This window comes from Thamnophis elegans, chromosome 4, assembly GCF_009769535.1.
Source record: "Thamnophis elegans isolate rThaEle1 chromosome 4, rThaEle1.pri, whole genome shotgun sequence".
NCBI lineage: Eukaryota > Metazoa > Chordata > Lepidosauria > Squamata > Colubridae > Thamnophis > Thamnophis elegans.
In genome coordinates this window covers 87783620-87807845 of record NC_045544.1, presented here as the reverse complement: position 1 = coordinate 87807845, position 24226 = coordinate 87783620, and the positions used below count along the sequence as shown (strand labels likewise).

Genomic DNA, 24226 nt, shown 5'->3' with positions numbered 1-24226 from the left:
AAAAAAATAGATCCAGGAAACTACAGACCTATTAGCCTGATCTCAATACCAGGAAAGATTCTGGAAAAGATAATCAAGCAATAAATTAGCAAACACCTAGAAGTAAACAAAGTAATAACCAAAAGGCAACATGGGTTTGTCAAAAACAGATCATGGCAGACTAATCTTATTGCATTCTTTGACAAAGTGACAAAATTAGTGGACCAGAGGAATGCCGTCAATATAGTTTACTTGGACTCCAAGGCTCTGTTTTAGGCCCAGTACTCTTCAACATCTTCATCAAGGATTTGGATGATGGAATAAATGGGGAACTCATTAAAACAAAGCCTTGGGACACTCCACTGCATACTTCCATCCATGTAAATGTAGTTCCATTGAGGACTACACGTTGAGTGTGGTTGGTCAGCCAATTACAAGTCCATCTGGTAATGATACTGTCTAACCCACATTCTTCTACTTTATCTAGTAGTAGGTTATGGTCTAACTTATCAAATGTCTTACTGAAGTCCAAGTAAACTATATCGACGGCATTCCTCTGGTCCACTAATTTTGTCACTTTGTCAAAGAATGCAATAAGATTAGTCTGGCATGATTTGTTTTTGACAAACCCATGTTGACTTTTGGCTATTACGTCTAGGTGTTCACTAATTCGTTGCTTGATTATCTTTTCCAGAATCTTTCCTGGTATTGATGTCAGGCTGATAGGTCTGTGGTTTCCTGGAACTATTTTTTTTTCCTTTTTTGAATGAACTGAATGAATATTTGAAAGATATTAATGAACTACCTGGAATGGCTGTAATAAAAGCTCAAGTAGTTTTAGAAATGAATTTGGTAACTTCATCATACCACTATCCAATTAGGTTCAACCAACATCCTTAAAAAGAACCTTACCTGTTTAATTTTTGCATACCTGCTTATAAAAATAGTACTCTATTGTCATTCATTTTCCTGAGGTTATTGTCAATGACTAGAGGTAAACTCCAAAAATGAATTAAAAAAGAATTATGGACAATGCTTAGGTGAATGACAGATTTCTTTTGCAACTTGGTTTGAGATGGATCATTATAAACAGATGACAAGGAAGTAATTACATTAGTTTTCACTAAAATTCAGTAATGAATTAATTTTATATTTAGTATCTTCCATTTTACATTATAAGAAGCTTAGTTATGGTACAATTTGATGTGTCTAAGCATCTGGTGAAACGGAAGGTTATTCTTAAGCCAAGTTGTTCTATTATTAAAATATATCACAATAAATTTCAATTCAAGCCTGGTTGATGTAATTTTTATGTAATAAACATCCTTGTGTTTTTCTCCAATTTGGAATCTTCTCTTTTTTTTTTAGTGATTTTATTAGTATTTATAGGCCGCCCTTTTCCCTGAGGGGACTCAGGGCGGCTTACATAAAATAAGGAAGGGAGGGTACAAGACAATAAACACAAGACAATACATAAAAGTAAAATAGTAAACAACATTCATTCATCATTCGGGTGGGGACAGATTATCTTTATCCCCAGGCCTGATGGGCTAGCCAGGTCTTAAGGGCTGTGCGGAAGGTCTGGACGGTGGTGAGGGTACGAATCTCCACGGGGAGATCGTTCCAAAGGGTCGGAGCTACTACTGAAAAGGCTCTCCTCCGTGTGGTTGCTAGTCGACACTGACTGGCAGATGGAACTCGGAGGAGGCCTAATCTATGCGATCTAATTGGTCGCAAGGAGGTAATTGGCAGGAGGCGGTCTCTCAAGTACGCAGATCCACTACCATGGAGGGCTTTATGAGTGACAAGTAGCACCTTGAAGCGCACCCGGAGATCAACAGGTAGCCAGCGCAGCTCACGGAGGATAGGTGTTATGTGGGCGAACCGAGGTGCACCCACAATCACTCGCGCGGCCGCGTTCTGGACTAGCTGAAGTCGCCGGATGCTCTTCAAGGGCAGCCCCATGTAGAGCACATTGCAGTATTCCAGCCTAGAGGTCACAAGGGCACGAGTGACTGTTGTGAGGGCCTCCCGGTTCAGGTAGGGTCGCAACTGGCGTACCAGGCGAACCTGGGCAAATGCCCCCCTGGTCACAGCCGTCAGATGGTGGTCGAAAGTCAGCTGTGGGTCCAGGAGGACTCCCAAGTTGCGAACCCTCTCTGAGGGGTATAAAATTTGACCCCCCAGCCTGAGCGATGGAACACTGGTCGAATTATTGGGAGGGAAACACAACAGCCACTCGGTCTTTTCCGGGTTGAGTACAAGCTTGTTAGCCCTCATCCAGTCCATAACGGCCTCAAGACCCCGGTTCATCACGTCCACCGCTTCATTGAGTTGGCACGGGGCGGACAGATAAAACTGAGTATCGTCCGCGTATTGATGGTATCTTATCCCGTGCCTCCGAATGATCTCACCCAGCGGTTTCATGTAGATGTTAAATAGTAGGGGGGATAAGACCGAACCCTGCGGCACCCCATATGTTAGGGGCCTAGGGGTCGATCTCTGCCCCCCCACTAACACCGACTGCGACCTGTCCGAGAGGTAGGAGGAGAACCACTGCAAAACAGTGCCTCCCACCCCCACCTCCCGCAGTCGTCGCAGAAGGATACCATGGTCGATGGTATCGAAAGCCGCCGAGAGGTCAAGGAGAACCAGGATGGAGGCATGGCCTCCGTCTCTGGCTCTCCAGAGATCATCGGTCAATGCGACCAAAGCGGTTTCTGTGCTGTAACCGGGTCTGAAGCCCGACTGGAAGGGGTCGAGATAACTTGCTTCCTCCAAGGACCGTTGAAGCTGGAGGGCCACCACCTTCTCGACAACCTTCCCCACAAAGGGGAGGTTGGAGACTGGACGGTAATTGTTAAGGACAGCTGGATCCAAAGATGGCTTCTTCAGGAGGGGTCTCACCACCGCTGCTTTAAGTGCGGCGGGGAAGTGCCCCTCCCGAAGAGAGGCGGTAACAACCGCCTGGATCCAGCCTCGTGTCACCTCAGTGCTGTTGGCAACCAGCCATGAGGGACACGGGTCCAGCACACAGGTGGAGGCACTCACAGCTCTCATGGCCTTGTCCACATCCCCAGGGGCAACATCCTGAAACTCAACCCAGAGGTGGTCTACCAATTCATCCTCTTGTGCCTCGGCTGGAACTGCAGGGATGGAGTCCAATCCGATCGAAACCGAGCAATTTTGTCCGCTAAGAATTGGGCATAATCCTCAGCTCTACCCTGCAAGGGTTCCCCCGTATCCCTCCTATTTAGGAGGGAGCGGGTTATCCTAAACAGGGCGGCTGGGCGGGACTCAGCGGACGCAACCAAGGTGGCAATATGAGATCTTTTTGCTGCCCTGAGTGCCCTGATGTACTCCTTGGTGCTGGTTGTTAGGAGTGCTTGGTTCGATTCGGATTTATCGGACCTCCATAGGTGCTCTAGGCGTCTCCTCCGGTGCTTCATCTCCCGGAGCTCCTCGGTAAACCAAGGAGGCCTCCGGGATCTGCCGCCTCGGAGGGGCCGTAGTGGCGCGATCCAGTCAAGGGTCTCCGATGCTGCCGAGTGCCAGGCAGCAACCAGAGTCTCCACCGGACCGTGGGCGAGAGTATCAGGAATAACCCCAAGCTCCGTCTGGAACCTCAAAGGCTCCATAAGTCGCCTGTGGCGGAACCACTTGGTCGGTTCCTCCTCCCTACAGTGGGGGTTTGGTCTCCGAAAGTCGAGCCTCAGTAGGCAGTGGTCTGACCACGACAGGGGTATGATCTCATTACCCCTCAGACCAAGATCACAAGTCCACTGCTCCGAGAGAAATACGAGGTCGAGCATGTGACCCGCTGAGTGGGTTGGGCCCCGGATTACCTGGGTCAAGCCCATGGCCGTCATGGAAGCCATGAACTCCTGCGCCCCATCAGAGTGTTCACCGAGCAAAGGCAAATTGAAGTCCCCCAAGACCATAAGTCTGGGGAACTCAATTGCTAGCTCGGCTACCGACTCGAGGAGCAAGGGGAGGGCTGCTGCAACGCTGTTGGGAGGCAGGTACGTTAACAGCAAACCCACTTGACCCTTGAGGTCCAACTTTACCAGCAGAGACTCACACCCGACAAGCTCCGGAGCAGGGATCCTACGAGGTGCTAACGACTCCCGGATAACGATAGCCACACCCCCACCCCTTCTCTGGGCTCTCGGCTGATGCAGCACCTGAAATCCTTCTGGGCACATCTCTACGAGGGGGACTCCTCCCTCCGGGCCCAGCCAGGTTTCAGTAATACATGCCAGGTCTGCCCTCTCGTCTAAAATTAAGTCCCGGACGAGGGGAGCCTTGTGAACCACAGACCTGGCATTTAGCGACAACAGCCTGAGACCAGGGTCCTGATTACTCGCGCCATCTGGCCTCAGAGTGGGACTCATAGGGCCGGAAGGAGGGATCTCTGTAACGTAGCGAACCCTCCTTCCCCGGTAATGGCCAGCCCTAAAGTCCTCTGCCACGAGAGTAGCTTTTCAAGATAAAAGAGGAATCTGTAAAATTGCCTTTCAGTTGAGAATTCAGTGAGTCATCACAATGACTCCATCCAATTTAATTATTTTAATATCACCATTATAGATACAGATAGCTGAGATTGGGGGAGGACGGACAAAGTTAACATAATCTAAGAGAAGTGAATCTCTTTCTTCAATTATTTACATTACAAATAACAAGATAATCAATTACCAACTTGTGAAGAAGCCCTATCCACTCTAAATCATGAAAACATATGAAACCAATTTTCATCCAAAGAAAACAAGAGGCAGGAAGGTAAAAAAGTCATAGGAACCAACATTTTCAAAGAAAATAAAAGCTATTTGAGAAGCAAACGTCTATTTAACCCTAGTACTGGGGTATATATGTATATAGGGTTAAAATGGAATTCAAATTTATTAGCAAAACTTGAGTTAAGGGTGTTGATTATCATATATATGTGATTAAAGTATCAAGAAATGTGGAGGCTTATTATTTGCAATATCACCATACATTTCACAATATACTTATCACACATATCAGTTTCAGAGATACCGTATTTTTCGGAATATAAGATGCACCTTTCCACCCCCCTAAAAAAGTGTGGAAATGTTGGTGCGTCTTATATGCCATATACAGCTATTTTTGGCCTCCTGAAGCCCCACCCCCGCATCCCATTTTTGTGATTTTACCTTCCCCAGGCTTCAGCAGGGCTGGGGGGAAGGGAAAGATGCCCCAGTTTTGGTGACAAATGGGCAAAAAAATGGGGGCATTTTTGCCTTCTCCCATCCCCCAGAAGCACTCTGCAGGCTTCAGCAGGGCTGGAGTAAGGGAAAAATGCCCTCATTTTGGAGAAGAACAGGGGCATTTTTGCTTTCCCTGAGCCCTGCTGAAGCCTGCAGAGTGCTCCTGAGGGCTGGGGAGGACAAAAACCTTTTTTCCTGACTTACCTCTTTGAAATATTGGTGTGTCTTTTACACCGATGCGTCTTATAGTCCGAAAAATACAGTAAGACTGTGAAGCTAGTAGATTGATTTTAATAGAATAGTTGTTATAAAACAATCGTTCTTCATTTATCATGACAAATAGAAACATCAGTGACTATCAAGGTATGTGGTTTAATCATAACCTATTCTTATTCAGAATACTATTTGTGAATCTCAATTAAAGATATTTACTGGAATATATTTTCAAATACATTATAAAAAAAACACTTACGGACAAAAAACACTGCTTTCTGCTCACGAGCTATTACCATGAGATCATTTGCAGGCGACAAAGATATTACACAGTCCTGAAGCCAGGAACTTGTTTGCGTTTTGGATGCTAAGTCTTCTTCTTCTTCCTATAAATGTTGATTATTGAAGTTGTTACTTTCCTGAGCAAAAAATAGCTATACATAATTTAAAACAGTTACGTATAACAATATTAGCATTTACGGAATATGCAAGTTAGCAATGTGACTGCAATCTTAATATATGGTTGAAAGCATTTAAACATTATCGAAATTATACATTTTGTTTCATTAATTGTAATATTGTTACCTGTCCTGAAATGCCATCAATACAGAGACAAATCACATAATAGAGAGACAAATCACATAATACAGAGGAAAATCACGCAGACAATAATGAATAGCTATATGGCAATCTGTATTCAACCTAAATGTGTGTATTATGCATTACAAATTGATTAATGAACTTCAGTTTTTAATGTATTATTCAAAATGTTTTGACACAGATATCGAGCTTGTTTATAAAAGATATAATTAATATATTAAATAAAGAATAAATAAAAAGGCTTACAGGCTCTTGAGTTTCTGCTTCATCCCAGGAACCCCAATTCTCTTCTTCCCAGTTTGATGATTTACCTAGAATTACAAAACCTAGTTTAGTTTAGCAAATTAGAGCCATTAGTGTCACATGCTAAAATAAAATGCTGCATTGTTCATGAAAATATGATTCTTATTTAAATAACAATAATGATTTTAAAATACCAGTAATTCCTAGCAGAAATGCTAAGAATATCTTATCATTACCTAAACCTAGAATATAAGTATGAGAGATAATCTAGGCATATTTTTATATTAATAACATAGGTTCAAGTCATGCATTATGGCATGTCAAGCAATTTCCACCTGTTTTAGAAAATGATACAAGCATAAAAAGTTATTTATAACTAAGTTGAAAATAGGGTACGTTTACCTTCGTTTACTAATTCTAAAATCATTTCTAGACTGCAGAAAGGCTGACTGAAATGGATTCAAACAAACGCATTTCTTCCAGGTTCTCTGAAGCTGAACCCTGTCCACCACCTTTCCAAAGAAGGAAAGATGAAAGACTGGATGATAATTGTCCAGGACCATTGACTCCAATGATAACTTCTTGATTACCAAAAGGCCCATGGGGCTAATCCTTCACTCAAGGAAATTGAGATAATTGCAAAAACCCAACCATAGGTCACCTGCCAGATAGTTTTACGGTAACTGTCCAGGGGAGACCTAGATCTAGCAAGCAGATGGTCAAACTTAGAGGCTAGAAAATTTTGACTGTTCTTCAGGAGACACAGAATTAAATTTGCTCCAGGTAAATCTATAAGACCTTATTTGGTCAAACCTTAAAAGACTTCATGCAGCTATCAGTACATACAATTTCAACAGAAAACAAAGAATATTTCACTGCCTATCACCACACTGTAATCCCTAACATGAGATGGATTCACTCTTTATCTTTCTTCAATGATGCTCCAGGAATCATCTCCAATTCATTTCCTGGAGCTCCTTAGAGAACTAAGGTGTGTCCTGGGATCAAGTCCCATGCCTAGTTCAGCTGAGGCTATAACTAAGGCCTCAGCTGAACTGCTCATAAGATCCATGTAGCAATCACCAAACTCCTTCTGGAACCCAACTCCTTCTGGATTTATCAGTCATCTGGAGCAGGGCAACCTAACAGATATCCCCTCTTCATGGTAGGGGTCACCAATGAGCCAAAAAGCAATCTGACCATAACAATGGGATAATGGCAAATAACACCATTTAAAATCCGAACATATCTCAACTACCCTGTAACAAAACCCAGATGCAATGTTTAACCCCCAATAGGTGCCAGGCCTAAAATGACATGGGATAGGTCCATGGTTGCCAGGATCTCCTGAGCTGCCTTGGACTCGATGTCACCAGATAGTAAATTGAAGTTCCTCAAAACCAAGAGCCTCAAGATCCCAACTACCAGCCCAGCAATGGAAATCCAGCAGCTTAAGCAAGGACAAGGTTGTGCAGCAGAGAGAGCAGTACAACTGCAACAATCTGATCTGTTCCATGGAATCCAACTTCAACCAGAGAATTGCACTCATCTGATTATCTGCAGGGCAGAGCCCCTGCAACCTTTTTTTTTATAAGGAAGGTGATAGCAATAGCAATAGCAATAGCAGTAGACTTATATACCGCTTCATAGGGCTTTCAGCCCTCTCTAAGCGGTTTACAGAGAGTCAGCATATTGCCCCCAACAATCCGGGTCCTCATTTTACCCACCTCGGAAGGATGGAAGGCTGAGTCAACCCTGAGCTGCTGAGATTTGAACCGCTGAACTGCTGATCTAGCAGTAGCCTGCAGTGCTGCATTTAACCACTGCGCCACCTCGGCTGTTAGGAAAGGATACAGAGTTTAAGGGCACTCAAGATGTATGTGGCATTTTGGTTTTTTGTGTACATGGAATTCTAGGACTTTGTCACCATCTGTCTTCTAATTCTAATCATTTTATCTATCTCAAGTTAGTTTTTCAATAAGCTTAATGTTCTATGCAAGAAGACTAAAACTGATATGTGCAGTATGTGCAACTGTTTAATTTCAAAATGTGAAATTTTGCAAAACTTCCAGTCTCAAGTACAATACCAGCTCTTTCAGCATTTTGGAAGCATTTCAAACTTAATTTTTCAAAACATTTGAAGGTTGGAATGTTAGAAAATACTTAGACAACATATTTCACACCCAGACTGTTTCAAAACAAAACAGCCTTAATATATGTCTTTATAGGAACAGAACCTACTGTTTCATAGAAGAGAAACAGTTGCTCCTAATATACTAAAGTATTCCTTTTAGATTCTCACTGAAGGCAGTTTAATGAACACATCCCCATAGCTGAATGAGTCATTCATCTTTGAACATGATAACATAACAAATCTGATTATGTAGTGATTTCAATCACTTCATAAACATTATGTTTACATGAAACAACTTATTTTCCCGTCAACATTTTTAGACAATTGCAGTATTCATAGAAATTAATGAAGCAAATCTAGAAAGCGTTGCTGATACATTTGTTTTTATGCTGTATAAAGAAACAGATTTAAGGAGGAACATAAACACTATGGCTTTGAAAATAAAAATAAATTGTCCTTTATATTAAGCAACATTAAGTTATAAAGATGGCAGCCCTGAATATCCAAAGAAAAAATGGCCTTTATAAATCAAAGTTTTGTGCTATTTAGAATATGTACATGTATTCTTAAGATTGAACATCAAACTTTAAGTAACACTAAAATTCCTGCTGGAATTCTTGATGAAAACTACAGCATGCATACATAACACAATTCTACAGATATATATCTGTAGATATTCTGCAGAGATTTTCATAGTTTTTATTTTAGAAATTCACAAGATGAGCTGTACTGCACATCCAATCATAATTTGAACACAATTTTTGATTCACTAAGGTAAAAAGGTAAAGGTGCTAGTCATTTCCAGCTCTAGTTGTAGTGCTCATCTCCGTTTCAAAGCCAAAGAGCCAACGCTGTCCGAAGAAGTCTCCGTAGTCATGTGGCCAGCATGACTAAACGCTGAAGGCGCACAGAGCGCTGTTACCTTCCAAAAGTGGTCCCTATTTTTCTACTTGCATTTGTACTGCTAGGTTGGCAGAAGCTGGGACAATAACAGGAGCTCACTCCGTTATGCGGCGCTAGGGATTCAAACCGCCAAACCACCGACCTTTCTGATCGACAAGCTCAGCATCTTAGCCACTGAGCCACCACGTCCCTTGTTTGATTCACTAGTGTCACCCAAAAGCTACAAAAAGTGAAGAGGAAAATTGCAACAACAGTAATATATTTAAGTATGTTACTCTTAAGCAGTCTTAGGTTTTCTAGGTTTGCTTCATCTATTTTTTTTTGTATACTGCAATAATCTAAAGAAAATTTAAAGGAAAATAAGTTGATCCACGTAAATATAATATTTATAAAGTGATTGAAATAGTATTTGAAACTATCATACTGATTTTAGTAGTATTTGAAATTATCTAACTCCCAAATTATGTAACCTGGATGATTTTCTAAAGCTTCATAACACCAATCATGTCATAGTAATTTAATTCATTAAAACAGCATGAAATTTGCTAAGGAAGTAGCACTGTTCCATATGATGCATAATGGCAAAATTAAACAGTTATTTCAACAGCTTAGTTGCTTTTATTATGTGGGTGTCTCTTCACTGAATATTAAATCTATGTCACAAGTTAAAAATCAGTTTAAACAAACGCCTTTTAAGTTTTTCAAGACATGCCTCTTCATTCTATAAATCATGTCTTTAAAACCAGTTTTAATAATTATTTTCTCTAAAAAAAATTTTTTTTGTCTAACTAAATGTAGGAAAGAAATTATGTAAAGGGCCTCAGAAGGCTGTTTAACTAACCATTTGGCCATCAGCAGGATAATTCTTGGGATCTCTACTGTGATTCATGTTACACCACTGTTTCACAGCTGCACTGATTGCCAGTTTTCTTCCGGGTTCAATTCAAAACATTGGTTATCCCCTTTTAAAGTTCTTCACAGCATGGTTCATGCTATCTGAGGAACCATCTCCCTCCAATGGGATTGGCCCACCCCACCAGTGCTGCCAAAAGGGGCATCCTACAAACCATCAGTCAAAGAATTCTGGCCAGTGAAGGCCAGGAGAAAAGCCATTTCTGCCATAACTCTCCTTTGAAACAATATCCTCACCCCCCAAGGTGAGATCCATACCACCTTTTGATCTTACTAAAGACCTGGCTCTGCCAACTGGACTGGAACTTCAATGAGGATATGTCACCCTAGAGGTGATTAATGAATTAAGATAATATCCCACCTCTTCCCCATGTAGCTACTTTCCCTCCTTCTCATCTTAATTTTAAACCAACTTTAGTATTATTATTATTATTTTAACATTTTAAATTTTAAACTTGTTTTTATATTGTCAGCAGCCTAGAGCCCCCCCCCCCTTTGAGGCTAGATAGATAGCATACATATTTACTAAATAAATGAAAAAAAAAATCTCCCAAAATCTAGAAGTAGTAAATTTGGGGTGCAGGGAGAAGTAAGCAAGATAAATAAATTTGAAAATCAGCTGGATTTAGGAAAATGTTCCCCAATAGTGTATATCCATATGAAAGAGGAAGTTGGGCAGCTTCTCAAAAGGTTGTCAATTCATCATTCTAAGCCTCCCTCCTACTATTGTTTTGGCCATGGTGGAGCAGAGCTGTTCTGAATTGGTTAAAAAGACTTGCAGAAGCTATTCTCCACACACTTTCCCTAAATTAAATACCAATTTCCATAGGTAAGAAAACAAATAATTACTAGTGGGATGAATCTTACTACTAGAACTATGTTTACAGTCACTGGCAATATTTTCACTCAAAAAGCAACCCATAAAACACAAACACAATCATCTGGCTATCACAAATTAGGTAGTCATGTTTCCTCCATTTAAGGAAACTGAAGAGATCAGTATATCTGAAGTGCAACAGAAGAGCCTCATCAATATTATCCCACATCTTGTTTTTCTCCAATTCACCTGTTTCATAGCATGTTTATAAATAGATCTCTTGATTTTTAGTCCATGTTATATTTCACAAAACTCTGTTAGACATATGAAGAAAAAAGAATCCACATTAAATGAAAAATAAATGTCAGGTGTTCATCTTCTCCATGCCATATTAATAAGCATGGCATAGCAAATGAGTGAAAGATTTCTACTCATACTACTCATGACCAACTTCTCAAAACCAAGCTGCTACCCACCAATATATGCACTTGTAGTTGCACAGGGTAAGACATGAGAATACTGTATTATGCATATGGTTCATGACAAATTAATTAATGGAATAAAAAAGAGCATAAATAACTACACTACATAATATATATTTTTCCAGAAAGGGTAAACTGCAACATGGACTGCATTTTGTTTGCTGAGAACTCTCCAAATTGGTGGTAGTTCATGGGAAATTATATAACCATTGAACCTTGTGATCTCCTGTTTTGGTTAACCATCACTGAATATAAATTATGAGTGTTTACCTAAGGCTGGTTAGGAGCAACAGTGAACTTCTTAGCTAATAGAACAATCCTCTTTAGACGTTCCTGTGTTAGCAAAGAATTAGGTCAATTACAACAGAAGTACAAAGAAATTCAGAAACCTTTCTGTTTCTAATTTAAGATTTAAGAAAGACTTGTTGATGTCTTCCTGAATTAGATTATTTCTAATTATTATATACACTGCTTACATTACCTAAAACAAAATTAGTTTTGTTACGTATAGTAGCTCATTAGCCCATTTACCTTGGCTAGTTTGTAATGTCTAAAGCAGTGTTTCTCAAACTTGGCAACTTTAATATGTGTCGATTCCCAGAATTGTGGATGTCAAGAATTTAACTACCACGCAGGCTGGGGAATCCTGGGAGTTGAAGCCCACACATTTTAAAATTGCCAGGTTTGAGAAGTACTGGACTATAAAAGTTTGCCATTCTAAAATCACTATTCACTGTTAACTTTGCTAGTTTATTGTGACATATAAAACTGGCATGATTTAATTATTTAATTAACACTGGATGTCATCTCAAAATCTAGACTTACTCAAACTTCTGTAACAGATCTTTTGACACATATGTGGCATTTGAGCTACACAAAAAGTTTGCTAAGAGAAAATAAACTATGAAGTCTTTGGTGCCTCCTGAACTTAGTAGTTTGCTTGCAGATGTTTCATTACCTGATTAGGAAACATCATCAGTGTTGGTAATATGATCAGCATTGTCACCTAGTGTCAGGTAATGAAATGTCTGCAAGGAAACAACTAACCATTAAGGACTCCACAGTTCAACCCTAAGTTATATCATATTCTGTTCTGTTAGAAAATAAACTATCTACAGTATCCATGCTCTCATCAACAGCTTCTAGGTCTATGTGACTCTGGTGTAGGTGCCTTCGAGTCAGTACTTTTTACTCCTGGCAACTGCCTGGTCAAGTTCTGGCAGTTTTCTTGGCAAGATTTCAGAAGTGGTAAGTCATTGTCTGATTCCCTAGGGCTGAGAAGGAGTGGCTGGCCTAAGGTCACCCAGTTGGCTTTGCTCCTAAAGCAATACTGTAATTCCCAATCATCCATTTTTTAGCCTGATGCCTTAACCACTACACCAAAGTGGCTCTCTAAACTTTATTTTTTGTTCATTTTACTTAAGGTATTTTAACACAAATGTTGCCATTCAGAGTGTTCTATTCTATTGTGGAAATGCTGTCTCTGATTTCAAAAATCATTATGTCAGGTCTAGTAAGCCTGGTGTTGGATGTTTTTAATTAAAACACTGATCAGACTCAGCCAGCACCTGCAAGATCCACAATAAGTGTCCAAATCGTAACCAGGGTACTGAATAACCAGTCGGCCCTAAAAGTAGTAGGTTCTTTTATAAAGCTGTCCAATGTTAATATAGTGACAGATTGCTGCAGAGGCCATCCACAAGGGCTGATCCTGAATCAAAAATAGGAAACTCGGTACACAAGTGGTTCCTTATCAGTTACCTGGTGCATATGGGCGGAGGGAAAGGGGGAAAAATACATGGGCTACCTACTGCAGTAAAAAATAAAAAGATTAAGTTGAAGGAATGACGACCCCACCTCTACTTATACTTCTTACATGCAAACCTGGAGCTAAAAGAAGTGGAAGGATGGATGAAGGCAAGTCCCTTGCTGGCACTGCGGACAGAGGATACAGTGCAAATTACCGTCGCGCCACTGCTATCCTCTCAACCCCGACCCATCTCCTCCCACTCGGACCCGGGGCTCGAGGCTCACCACCGCATTCCTTGGCGCCCCACGGTTCCCCCGCGCCGCTCTGCCGCAGATGAGAGCACAGGAAATCCCGCGCCGACTCCAGGTCCTGGAAGCTGCAGAAAGGCACGAGAGCGCAGGCCATGGCGTCGTCCGGGTTTTCCGCGGCCGAAGCCCCTCAGGCTGCCCCCCCCCCAACCCCGCCGAGTCGCGAGCTGGACTGCCAACCCCACCCGGAAGCGGTCAAAGGCTCTGCAGACGCTACCACGCAGGCGCCGAGCAGAACCAGGAAAGGGAGGAGAACCAAACCGGAATGCCAGGGCTTGTCCACGTGGTTGGGGAGAGGAGCGATGTTTTCAGGCTGCGGGGCTTCGCTCGGAGTCGGCGGGGTGGATTGAGAAGAGGGGAAGGCTAAAGCCTTCCTTGAGGCGTTCTTCTTTAGCAGCTTCTTAAGGACGACGGTAGATTTGCCCGACAGGCTTAATGCACACCTCGACAGCTATTCAGTGGACACAGATTTTCAGGTTTCTGGGACACCCGGACAGCTGTGAGTTGTCCTCACGGGCTGGCCTTGCGAAAGGGATCTAGTCCTGACTGTCTTCATTGGAAGGGAGTTGCAGGCAGATTAAGGAGTGGGCAGGTTCTTTAGAACCAACAGATTCCCTGTTCCAGTCCAGAGAATACGCTGTGTTTTAGCGTAGACACAAAGTAAAAGATCCCATTTAGGGCGAGGCACGAAAGGAGAGATATATTTTATTCCAAAGCCAAAATAAGCCATAAGTGTTATTGAGCTGTTTCTGCTTGATCGGCAGAAACCAAACCTGAAGTCGAAGAGATTCCCAGAGTGATTTTATAGTGTCAGCAAAGTCTGGTATACAGCATCCCACTTCCCTCTCCCAGTATATCAAATCCAACTGGCTCAGTGATCCCAGATTTCCTGTGCTTTCTCTCAGCCACCACTTCCAGGGATCCAGGCCTTTTTCTCTCTTTCTTTATTGCTTGTCTCCATTATACCAGTACTGAACAGCACTGCTGATTCTACAGGGAGCATTCGAATATTTGTGTTTCAGCTCAGGAACGACAGCTGCACCACACACAGAACAGGTGCCACATTCCTAGTATAGAGGTTCCATTTGATTCACTTGTGATAAGCTGTGAAATATGTTTCTTTTGGGTGAGCAAAACTTTTAAACAATAATTTTAGTGTGAATCCAGTTAAAAGTGTTTACTATGTGAGTCAGTTGTGGTTTGTTAAACTTTATTTAAACAAATCATGTATTAGTACAATGTATGAGGCTAGCAAGAAGGAAATGCTTCTCTCCACCAACTGTTAAGTTGGGGACAAGGATTTTTTACTCGCTTCAGCATCCAACCTCCGGTTCTGGGCAGGAATTCCCTTCTGTGGATGCAAACTAAGATAAATATGCTGTACATATTTATTGTACAATAACTGAACAGTGCTGCAAGAAAACAGTTACACTGTGATGTATTTTCAGCTGGTGATCCACCGAAATACCAGTTTGTTATTTTTCATATGCTGATGCTATGGTTTCACCCATTGCCTATTGAATGGATTTATCTATACATTGAGTAAATAAATAAATTTTACTTATGCCTTTGTTCTTTTCTACCCAAATTAATAACTGCATTCCTTCTTTCTTAATCCATCTTATTTCTACCCATTTCCAACTACTGAAAATCCTTCTGAATACAGATACTGTCCTCAGTTGGTTATACCTCTATCTTTGTATGACCTCCCAATTTGATAATCATGTTTACTAACCTTTATCCAAGGCATTTATAAACAGTTGAACCATACTAATACAAGAACAGATCACTGCAGTATACAATTGAACAATTCCTTTCAGCTTGATACAGAGCCATTGACATATACCACTTAGTATAATTTAGTACAATTATTTGGTAGTAGCATAGTCTAATAGTAGCGTCATTTAGTTTATATTTTCTATTTTCTGTGCTAGAATCTCATGGGAGACTCACTACCATTTTGTCCATTGCTTTCCTGTGCTCAATTATTCTGTCAAAAAAAAGGAGATCAGATGGTTTGAAGTCACATCATGATATATCTATGTTGGCTTCTTCCAAGTATGCATTTTCTTCTAAATGCTCACTGACTGACTGCTTAATGTGATCTGTGGTCACTCAGATCCTCTTTTTTTCTCCTGTTGGAAGAAAATTCTGGGTCCAAATCTATGGTAGCTGGACTCCCCCGGCTTCTCTTTCTCTCGCAGCCAGCTTTTTTGGACCTATTTTGGATTTTAAAAATGGCCTGTTTGGGGGGCATTTTTTGGCCTTTTTCAGGCCGTTTTCAGGTTGTTTTCCAGGCCAATTTTTGGGGGGCATTTTCAGGCTGCTTTACAAGCTGGTTTTCAGGTCGATTTTGATCAGAAAAACGTCCTGAAAACAACCCTGAAAATGGGCAGGGGCAGGGCCAGCCAGTGGTCCAATTTGCCGATTCTCCAAACCATGCAGAATCGGAACAACCGGTTTGGGCGAACGGTCTAAACCAGCAGCAGCCAACCTCTGGAAGTAATGGACATTGATGTAAAGCATGTTAGATGTGTAAATTTAGATTCTCTTGCCCTGGGAGCGTGAGAAGTCAAAAATGGGGTTTAATCACAAGATACATTAGAAGTTCAGATCTTCCTAGGTATGGTGTTGTATGAGGGGTCTTGCACAATATTGTGATTTAAGAGATTTCTTTACCTTGAAGGGATTTTGCTTCTTGGCTCGCTTTCTGTGGAGATGTGCTTTTGTCTTCTTTAGCCTCCGTAAGATGGAAGACTTTTTAGGCATCTTCTACAACTTTGTGGGTTAGAAGAAGCTTTTTGCCTGTGAATGGAGGTGACCCAGTTTGCAAGTGGTTTTTCTTTTTCTTATTTCCATTTCAAAAATATTTCTCTGGCACTATTCTTACCTTCAGTGGTTTTCAGTAACTCGGAAAGGGACTCCCAAATGACATCAGCAACCTCTTTCAAGAGTCTTGGATGCAGTTCTTGGGTTGAAAGTAGATATAAGTCCATTGTCCCTTTACCAGGGCTTCATTTCTGAGGAAGTCTGCCCATATAGCACAATAACATCTGCATTCAAGTTTTCTGTTCCAGCTCATTGGACAGAGTGGAACTAATTATCAAAAGAGGTGGAGGGGTCTCTTTCATTAGATATTCAGAAAACTAGATAACTAATTTTTGGGATGCTTTAATTTAGAATTCTTGCATTAGGGGTTTAGACTCAAAGGACTATTTAATTCAAAAGCATGAATTCAAAATATAAGGGGGAAAACTGGATGGGGGAATAAAGTAGTAAGATATGGAGTGGCTCTTAAGATGTCCCGCAGATACTTCCTTGCCTTCATACTATTACAGTAGGTTTTAAAAATACCATCGTGAGAAAAATTGGATGAAATAAAAGGGGAAGAGGTTTGAGAACTCTAGAGAGTTCTGCATTCACTTATTTGTCTTCAGGAATTTGCTTTCAGAAAATCCTCTGATAATAAGACTCCCCAGGCCATTCCCATACACAAAAAAATGAAAAATTGTTAAAGTGATGACCTAGAAGCAAAATAAAGATATCTCTTTCACAGAGAATTTAATATAGTGTGTGATCTAAAATAGACCCCAGAATTGTCAAAATTCTTTTGTAAAGTTTACTGAAAAATAAATGTTACTTTTGTACAGGCTTTTCTAATGTTAATTAATAGCTTCATTGCAATCCTATTGCTTCTTGTCATTTATGATTCCAAATAGCAGTTAAATACTTTCTCTTATTTACTCTTAGGGTAGTCTTCCTGAATTGCCCCAGTGTGAATTTTTGCTTAATGGAAAGTTAATTACTGGTTCCTGTACATGTATTTTTCTTTCCTTTCTTTAGCAAAATGGCTGTTCTTGCTGTAATAGCAAAAAAAAAAAATGGGGAAAAAATGGGGAAAAAAATCATAGTGAAGAATTTCATGGGCAGCACTAGAGTTATTAAGGCATGCTGTTACTAATATTCGATTTTTTAGCAGCAAGAAAAATTAAAACATCAGGATATGTAAACAGGAAGTATCCAGTAAAAGGCAAAAGGAACTAAATGTTTCACAAGCCAGCAACTGCTCATGCCCCCCCCTTCAAAATCTCCAAATGGTTTTCAGATGGGACTGGGGTACACTAATGAGAGGATGAGGGAAACCTGAATTGCAATGGCATCTAAGTTTCTCAAAAGAAATGAACAAAGCAGTGGTTAGGAAATCTAGGTGGAAAATGTAGTATGACAATTGACAGCTGTCATAGCCAAGTCAGTGAATGCATCTACACGACTTGGATGCTCTTTGGCTCCTATCCCCAGTTATTGCAATACCTGGTTGGGGAATTCTGGGAGTTGAAAACACACATCTTAAAGTTGCCAATTGTTCTGATCTAGGCTTCCCAAGAACATGAAGCAAACTCCTTATCCTGACAAAAACCCCTTTTATTAATTTACTGTGAATTTGTCATTCACATCGAGCAAAGTCTTTCAAAGGAAGATTTACAGTCACAGACCTTATCTGGCTTGGACAGTGACGTGCGGTGAGGTTTATGGCTGGTGAGGCAGTCTTCTCCCCCAACATCCCACTGTCTAAAGCGCTTTCTTTCTTTCGCCCGCCTGAGTTCTGACAGGCGGGCGAAAGAAAGCGCCAGCCCGTCGCTGGCTTTCTTTTGTCCACCGCTATGTCTGACATAGAGGTGGGCAAAAGAAAGCCAGCGGCGGGCTGGCGCTTTCTTTTGCCCAGAGACTGCAGCCCGCCTGAGCTGCCCGCCTCTGGGCAAAAGAAAGAAAGCGGCAGCCCGCCAGCAGAGGCAGGTAAAAGACCCACCTCTGCTGGCGGGCTGCCCTGGACACAGAGAAAGAAAGCTGGCGGGCTGCCCTCCCTGCCTTTCCTACCCCCTTCACTCTCAAACAAACTCTCTCTCAAATTGAGAGAGAGTTTGTTTGAGTGAAGAAACAAACACACGCGCACACACACACACACAAATTACTTACAAATTACATTAATCTTGAATTCCCCCCCCTCCCTCCGACCCACATACCTTTTCCAGATGTTTCACAATCACAGAGGATTTCAACTCTGCTCTTGCTCTGCCATCATGGAAATGTAAAAATGTAAAAGGCAAAAGGTAAGAGCTGCTGAGGTCAGGCTGGGCTAGCTGCTGCCAGAGTCCCCAATGGATGACTCTGCTTAACTGTTTAAAAAAGCCTCTAAAAAAACACCCTCTACAGGAGGAGGCAAGAGAACCACGTGCCTCATCTACATAAGGACTTTTTCGGCTTTTAAGCCTTGCTTAACTTGCTCGAGTGATGATAAAGTCAGACTAAATGAGGCACGTGGTTCTCCCACCTCCTCCTGTAGAGGGCACTTTTTAAGAGGCTTTTTTTAAACAGTTAAGCACTAAGCAGAATCATCCACTGTGACTCTGGCAGCAACTACCTCAGCCTTTTTCCTTTTACATTTTTTTTTCTTTTCATGATGACTGGTGAGACTCTGCCTCCCCTGACTGCACGTCATTGGGCTTGGAGAGCTGCCAGGCTGGTACCTGCAAAACCTGGCGAGTCTTGGAGATTCACAAACCAATTTAAGCGAATTAATTGTCTCCTGCAAACTCCACTCCCCTTTCACTCCCCTTTTATTTCCTCTGGGAGGGGCCATTCATCTTCTACCTGTGGTCTTACTCCCAAGTCAACCCGTTCTTTAGCTGTTCCCTTCGTCTGGCAACTGTGCATGCGCACACTGGGAACAGGCTCCAGCTGTTCATCTGCCTCACTGATGTCTGACTCTGAAGGCAGCTGATAACTGGCATACTGGCTCCCTCTACCTCCAACACAGACCCCTCATCAGAGCCTTCCCCAGACTCCAGGACTGGCATATGTTCCTCCCCAACCTCCTCATTGTCCAAATCTTCTGCCGGCCGCTGGCGGGCCACAACACCAATGTTGAGAAACACTGGTCTGGCTCCTAAGAGATTACCATCTGCATCTTCCCGGTTCTTTTCCATTGTCTGGCTTTTCTTTGTTCTAGCAGAGGACCATTTTTTTATTTATTTCCTTTAATTTCAAAATCTATCCTACTCCAATCAAATGACTCTTTTTAGCTTGCCCAGAATACAAAACAAGTTAACTTTTTAAAGCCAATTATAATGATTAATTAATAACTGAATAATTGGTTAAAATGATAAACATAACGGTCTCTGCAGGATAAACCCCAGCCATCAAGAATATTATCAACAAACACTAAGATGTGGATTTTAAAAAATGAAAAATAATGCACTATACAAACTCAGTAGAATGCAGCCTACAATAGTTTTGTATTTAAAAACTGGCAAGGAGGGGAGTTAGATTGATCTCTGTTGGGAGAACGCTCCAAATGACTTGTTCTGCAAAAAGCAGCACCTGGAATTTCAGCCCCTCCAATGTTTCGGAAATGTGGAATTGTTAAGTAGCTTCTGATGGAATGCTGTGGCTCAGTGGCTAAGACGCTGAGCTTGTTGATCAGAAAGGTCGGCAGTTTGACGGTTTGAATCCCTAGCACTGTGTAACAGAGTGAGCTCTCATTACTTGTCCCAGCTTCAAAAGCATGTAAAAATGCAAGTAGAAAAATAGAAACCACCTTTGGTGGGAAGGTAACAGTGTTCCGTGTGCCTTTGACACTTAGTCATGCCTAAACTCTTTACTAAAAATCTACTCTTGATTTTCCCCTAGTTAGTTGTTCAATTCTACTTTTGCTATCTTCTAGTCCTTCTTTCATTTAATGAGATGTATGCTAAAATTACTAAAGGCAAATATGATGCAGTGGTTAAGGCATCAGGCTACAAACTGGGAGACTGTGAGTTCTAGACCCGCCTTAGACACAAAGCCAGCTGAGTGACCTTTAGCCCCAGGAAGGAGACAGTAGCAAACCACTTCTGAAAAAACTTTCCAACAAATTGCAGAACTTTGTCCAGGCAGTCTCTAAGAATCGGACCCAATTTGGAAGAAAAAAATGTTCCTATCCATGTTCTGAAAAATGCATCTGTAGAAAAGAGACTTCTACTCTAAATACTGTCACAAAATACCATTCAATTTTTATTCCATATTTTCTCATTCCATTGTTTTATGGTACATCTGCACAACATGGATTCTAGCAAGTGATAAACATAGAAAATTTAAAAATTGTTTAAAACAAATCCAACAAATTAATAATGACAGCCACAAATCACTTGAGAAATTAAACAAGCTATAGTGAATAACGTTTTTAAAAGTTTATTTTAAAGTCATATAAAAGGATTTTTATGATCTCCTGGGGCAAATGCTCCATAAGCTATCATTGAAAAGTGTCTATAGCATCCATCAAATTGATAGATACTGGCAATAGCTCAGAAAGTGCATGATCATATTCACACAGATATTCTTGACTGAATCAACCAGACGGACACAATAGCATTAGGGGAACAGAAAATATTTTCTATGGCAATGTTTCTCAACCTTAGCTACTTTAAGATGTGTGGACATCTACTCCTAGAATTCTCCATGCTTGAACTCCACACATCTTAAAGTTGCCAAGGTTGAAAAACACTTCATGTGGTGCATAGATTCCTTGTGTAGCACTGCATCAAACTGAGTTTTTAGCTGTTTCTAAATTATAAAAAGAAACTAAGTGTGGAACATCAGAGGACCATGCTCCAGAAGACTATTTTTGGGAGCAATGGTTCATAACATTTTTTTTTTCATTTTGGAAGTTATTAAGCTAACCTTTCTAAATTAGCATAGCAAGAATACTAGCAGTCTACAAAAAAAAAATACTGCTGGATGTTGGTGAAAGGATGGGACGTTTCTTCTCTCTGCTAACATTTCTATCTAACTCTCCTGCATTTCTATACTTTCTACAAATGGGTGATGGGGAAATTCTTTAATTCTATAAAATTTGTAACTTAAAATAAGTAGCTTGAACATATTGCATGACCCAGCCATAGATATCTGTCCAAAAAAGTACATGGGGTTTGTTGTTTATACAGTAGCCTGCATAGTAAACAACTTATTAGAGAAAAAATCTGCAGCCAGGAGGTGTTCTTGACCCTCTTTTTCTAAAGCAGATCTTGTACCAGTAAAGCTCAGGATGATCAGAGCTAGAGCTAAAAACTGTCAGTGCATTTATTAGCCATCGAGAACTGCAAAGAAAAATAATTTTGCCTGATGTGCTGCTGTTGTTATTTTCAGCAATGACAGAAAAAAAATATGCTTTGCAGAATTCTTAGTATCCAGTAGGCTAACATTTTCTTCAGACTTGTTTTAAAAAATGTCATGTAGTTTTAAATATTCCTTGATGTGTAAGAATATTTTATTTCTTGATCTGTTGTACTTTTCCCATAAGTCACCGTGCAATCACTGATAAAAGGCAAATAGATAAATAACACAGTGTTTCACATAATAGCAAATTTACTACATACCGTACATTTTCATGTTACAGTGTGCTTCATTAATTTCACTCAGTATTTATATAATACATATTCCATATGTATTTTGCTATTTGGCAAAGGAAAATGAGATCTGCCTCTTTGTTCCATCTATCAATCACAACTGCCATCTTTGGTCTTTTAGCTTTATTTATCTATTTATTTATTTTATTGTAATTTATTTTATTGTCAGCTCCTTGTCTATCTATGCTCAGTGCAGCAATAGAGTCCTGCTAAAGCCAGTATCAATCAATCAGATTAGAGCTGCGAGGGACCTTGGAGGCCTTTTAGTCCCTCTAGTGAAACCCCTGCTCAAGCAGGAGATCTTATACCATTTCAGGCAGGTGGCTGTCCTATCTTTTCTTTTAAATCTCCAGTGACGAAACACCTACAACTCCTGAAGGCAAGCTGTTCCACTGGTTAATTGTTCTTGCTGTTAGGAAGTTTCTCCTTAATTCCAGGTTGCTTCTCACCTTGGTCAGGTTCCATCCATTGTTTCTTGTCTTGCCTTCCAATGCTTTGGAGAATAGGTTGTCCTCCTCTTCTCTGTGGCAGCCCTCAAATACTGGAATACTGCTATCATGTCACCCCTACTTCTTCTTTTCTCTAAACTAGCCATACCCAGTTCCTGCAACTGTTCTTCATATGTTTTTGTCTCCATGCCTTTAATCTTCGTAGTTGCTCTTCTTTGCACTTTTTCCAAAGTCTCAACATCTTTTTTGTAATGTAGTAACCAAAACTGGGTCAGTATTCCAGGTATGGTCTTGCTAAGAATTTACCAAGTGGTGGTAGTACTTCATGTGATTTTGATTGTATACATGATTCTATGCATGTATGTATAAAATGTATGTATTCTATGCATATATGTATAGAATATAGGTATTCTATGCATATATATTTATTGTCTCCAGTGCCTCTCAGCCAGGATTGCAAAAATTGCAGGACAAGGATCGGCTATGCATGTCTTTATAAATTAAACAAATAATGCCTTATAAGCTTATAGATTTCTAGACTGAACCATTATCCAGATCTAAATATAATTTCCTCTTATGTAGATCGTTACAAAAGAATCTTACAGAGAATTTCTACAGTGTTAGGTGACTCACTGATACTGCTGAATTACCATCCCAATCATTGTACAACACTTTTTATACCATTTGTGTTCTCAGGTTTTCCTCCCTTGGTAACTAACGTCATTGATGCCTTTTAGAAACCTTAGTCTGACATTATTCTGTGACAGGCATTTTCAACTGTGTCTCAAGCTGTTTATTATTTTTCTTTATATAAAATGGAGTGAGCCATTTCTATGACAACCAAAGTAATATTTTTATCTTTTGTGTTCTTACCATAATTTCATATATTTTTACCAATTCACATTTTTGTTATTATTTTCTTTATATAATGAATCTCTTTTAAAAGGGTGAGGAAATCCTAACGGTATTTTACAATACATTTCCAAACATCTCCACTCAGCATGAGCCATAATGATTTTATTAAAATTTATTCCCAAGGAAATGTGTATATGATTGCAACTTTGATTTAAAACAAACCACAAGTTTTAAAATAGCATTTTATTTACAATGCAATCATCTGTAAAGAGATCAATGGAATTAATGCTTCTTCTAACATCAGCCAAAAATCTGCTGGGCACTAACCATTCAAGACTACTTATCCAGAAGATGATTTCACACCTTATATGTAAGCACTTTCTTTGGGAAAAAGGCTGCCTCACTTCTAGGCAGTACACATTTTTCTCACAGCTACCAGAAAGTTCACATAGTTTGCAGACATTTATCTTTTATTTCACCAAAAGCAATTTAAGGGGAGATGTTCTTTTAGAAGTACATAAAAATTGTTGAAAATTACAACTTTGATTTCAAATTTCTAACTGTTATTATTCCTAAAGGCTAAAACGTAAGAAGGCTTTGTCACTCATGTTTAACTGTTACAGTTCTTCTTGTCCCCTGCTGAATATGATGGAATGTATACACCAAGAAGTCTTGATGTCACCAGAGTAGGCTACAGTGTGGAAAACTTTAACATTTAATGAAATTACTAGAGAAATAGATTCAGGAGCAAACTTGGTTTTTACCAGTTGTTCTTTTTAGATTCCAAGTGACAGCCTTCCACATGCAGTGGTCATTAACAGAAGTGCCGATATAAATACCAGCCTCTACAATGCTTTGATCAATCGAAGCTTTCACATGTTGTGGTGGCACAGTGGTTAAAATGCAGTATTG

At 40.5% G+C, this 24226-nt stretch overlaps 1 protein-coding gene across 2 annotated transcripts in view; it reads right to left on the bottom strand.

Moving 5' to 3' along the window:
* The window catches only part of RAB3GAP2 (RAB3 GTPase activating non-catalytic protein subunit 2), a 53389-nt gene extending 39646 nt beyond the window's left edge, over positions 1-13743 (bottom strand). For both annotated transcript variants that reach the window (XM_032215481.1, XM_032215482.1), the window contains exons 1-3: positions 13546-13743; positions 6267-6331; positions 5680-5806 (exon numbers count right to left, since the gene is read on the bottom strand). In XM_032215481.1, the coding sequence (XP_032071372.1) occupies positions 5680-5806; positions 6267-6331; positions 13546-13666 (313 nt within the window). In that variant the 5' untranslated portion in view covers positions 13667-13743. The remainder of the gene's footprint in view (positions 1-5679; positions 5807-6266; positions 6332-13545) is intronic.
* Between the last annotated feature and the right edge of the window lie 10483 nt (positions 13744-24226).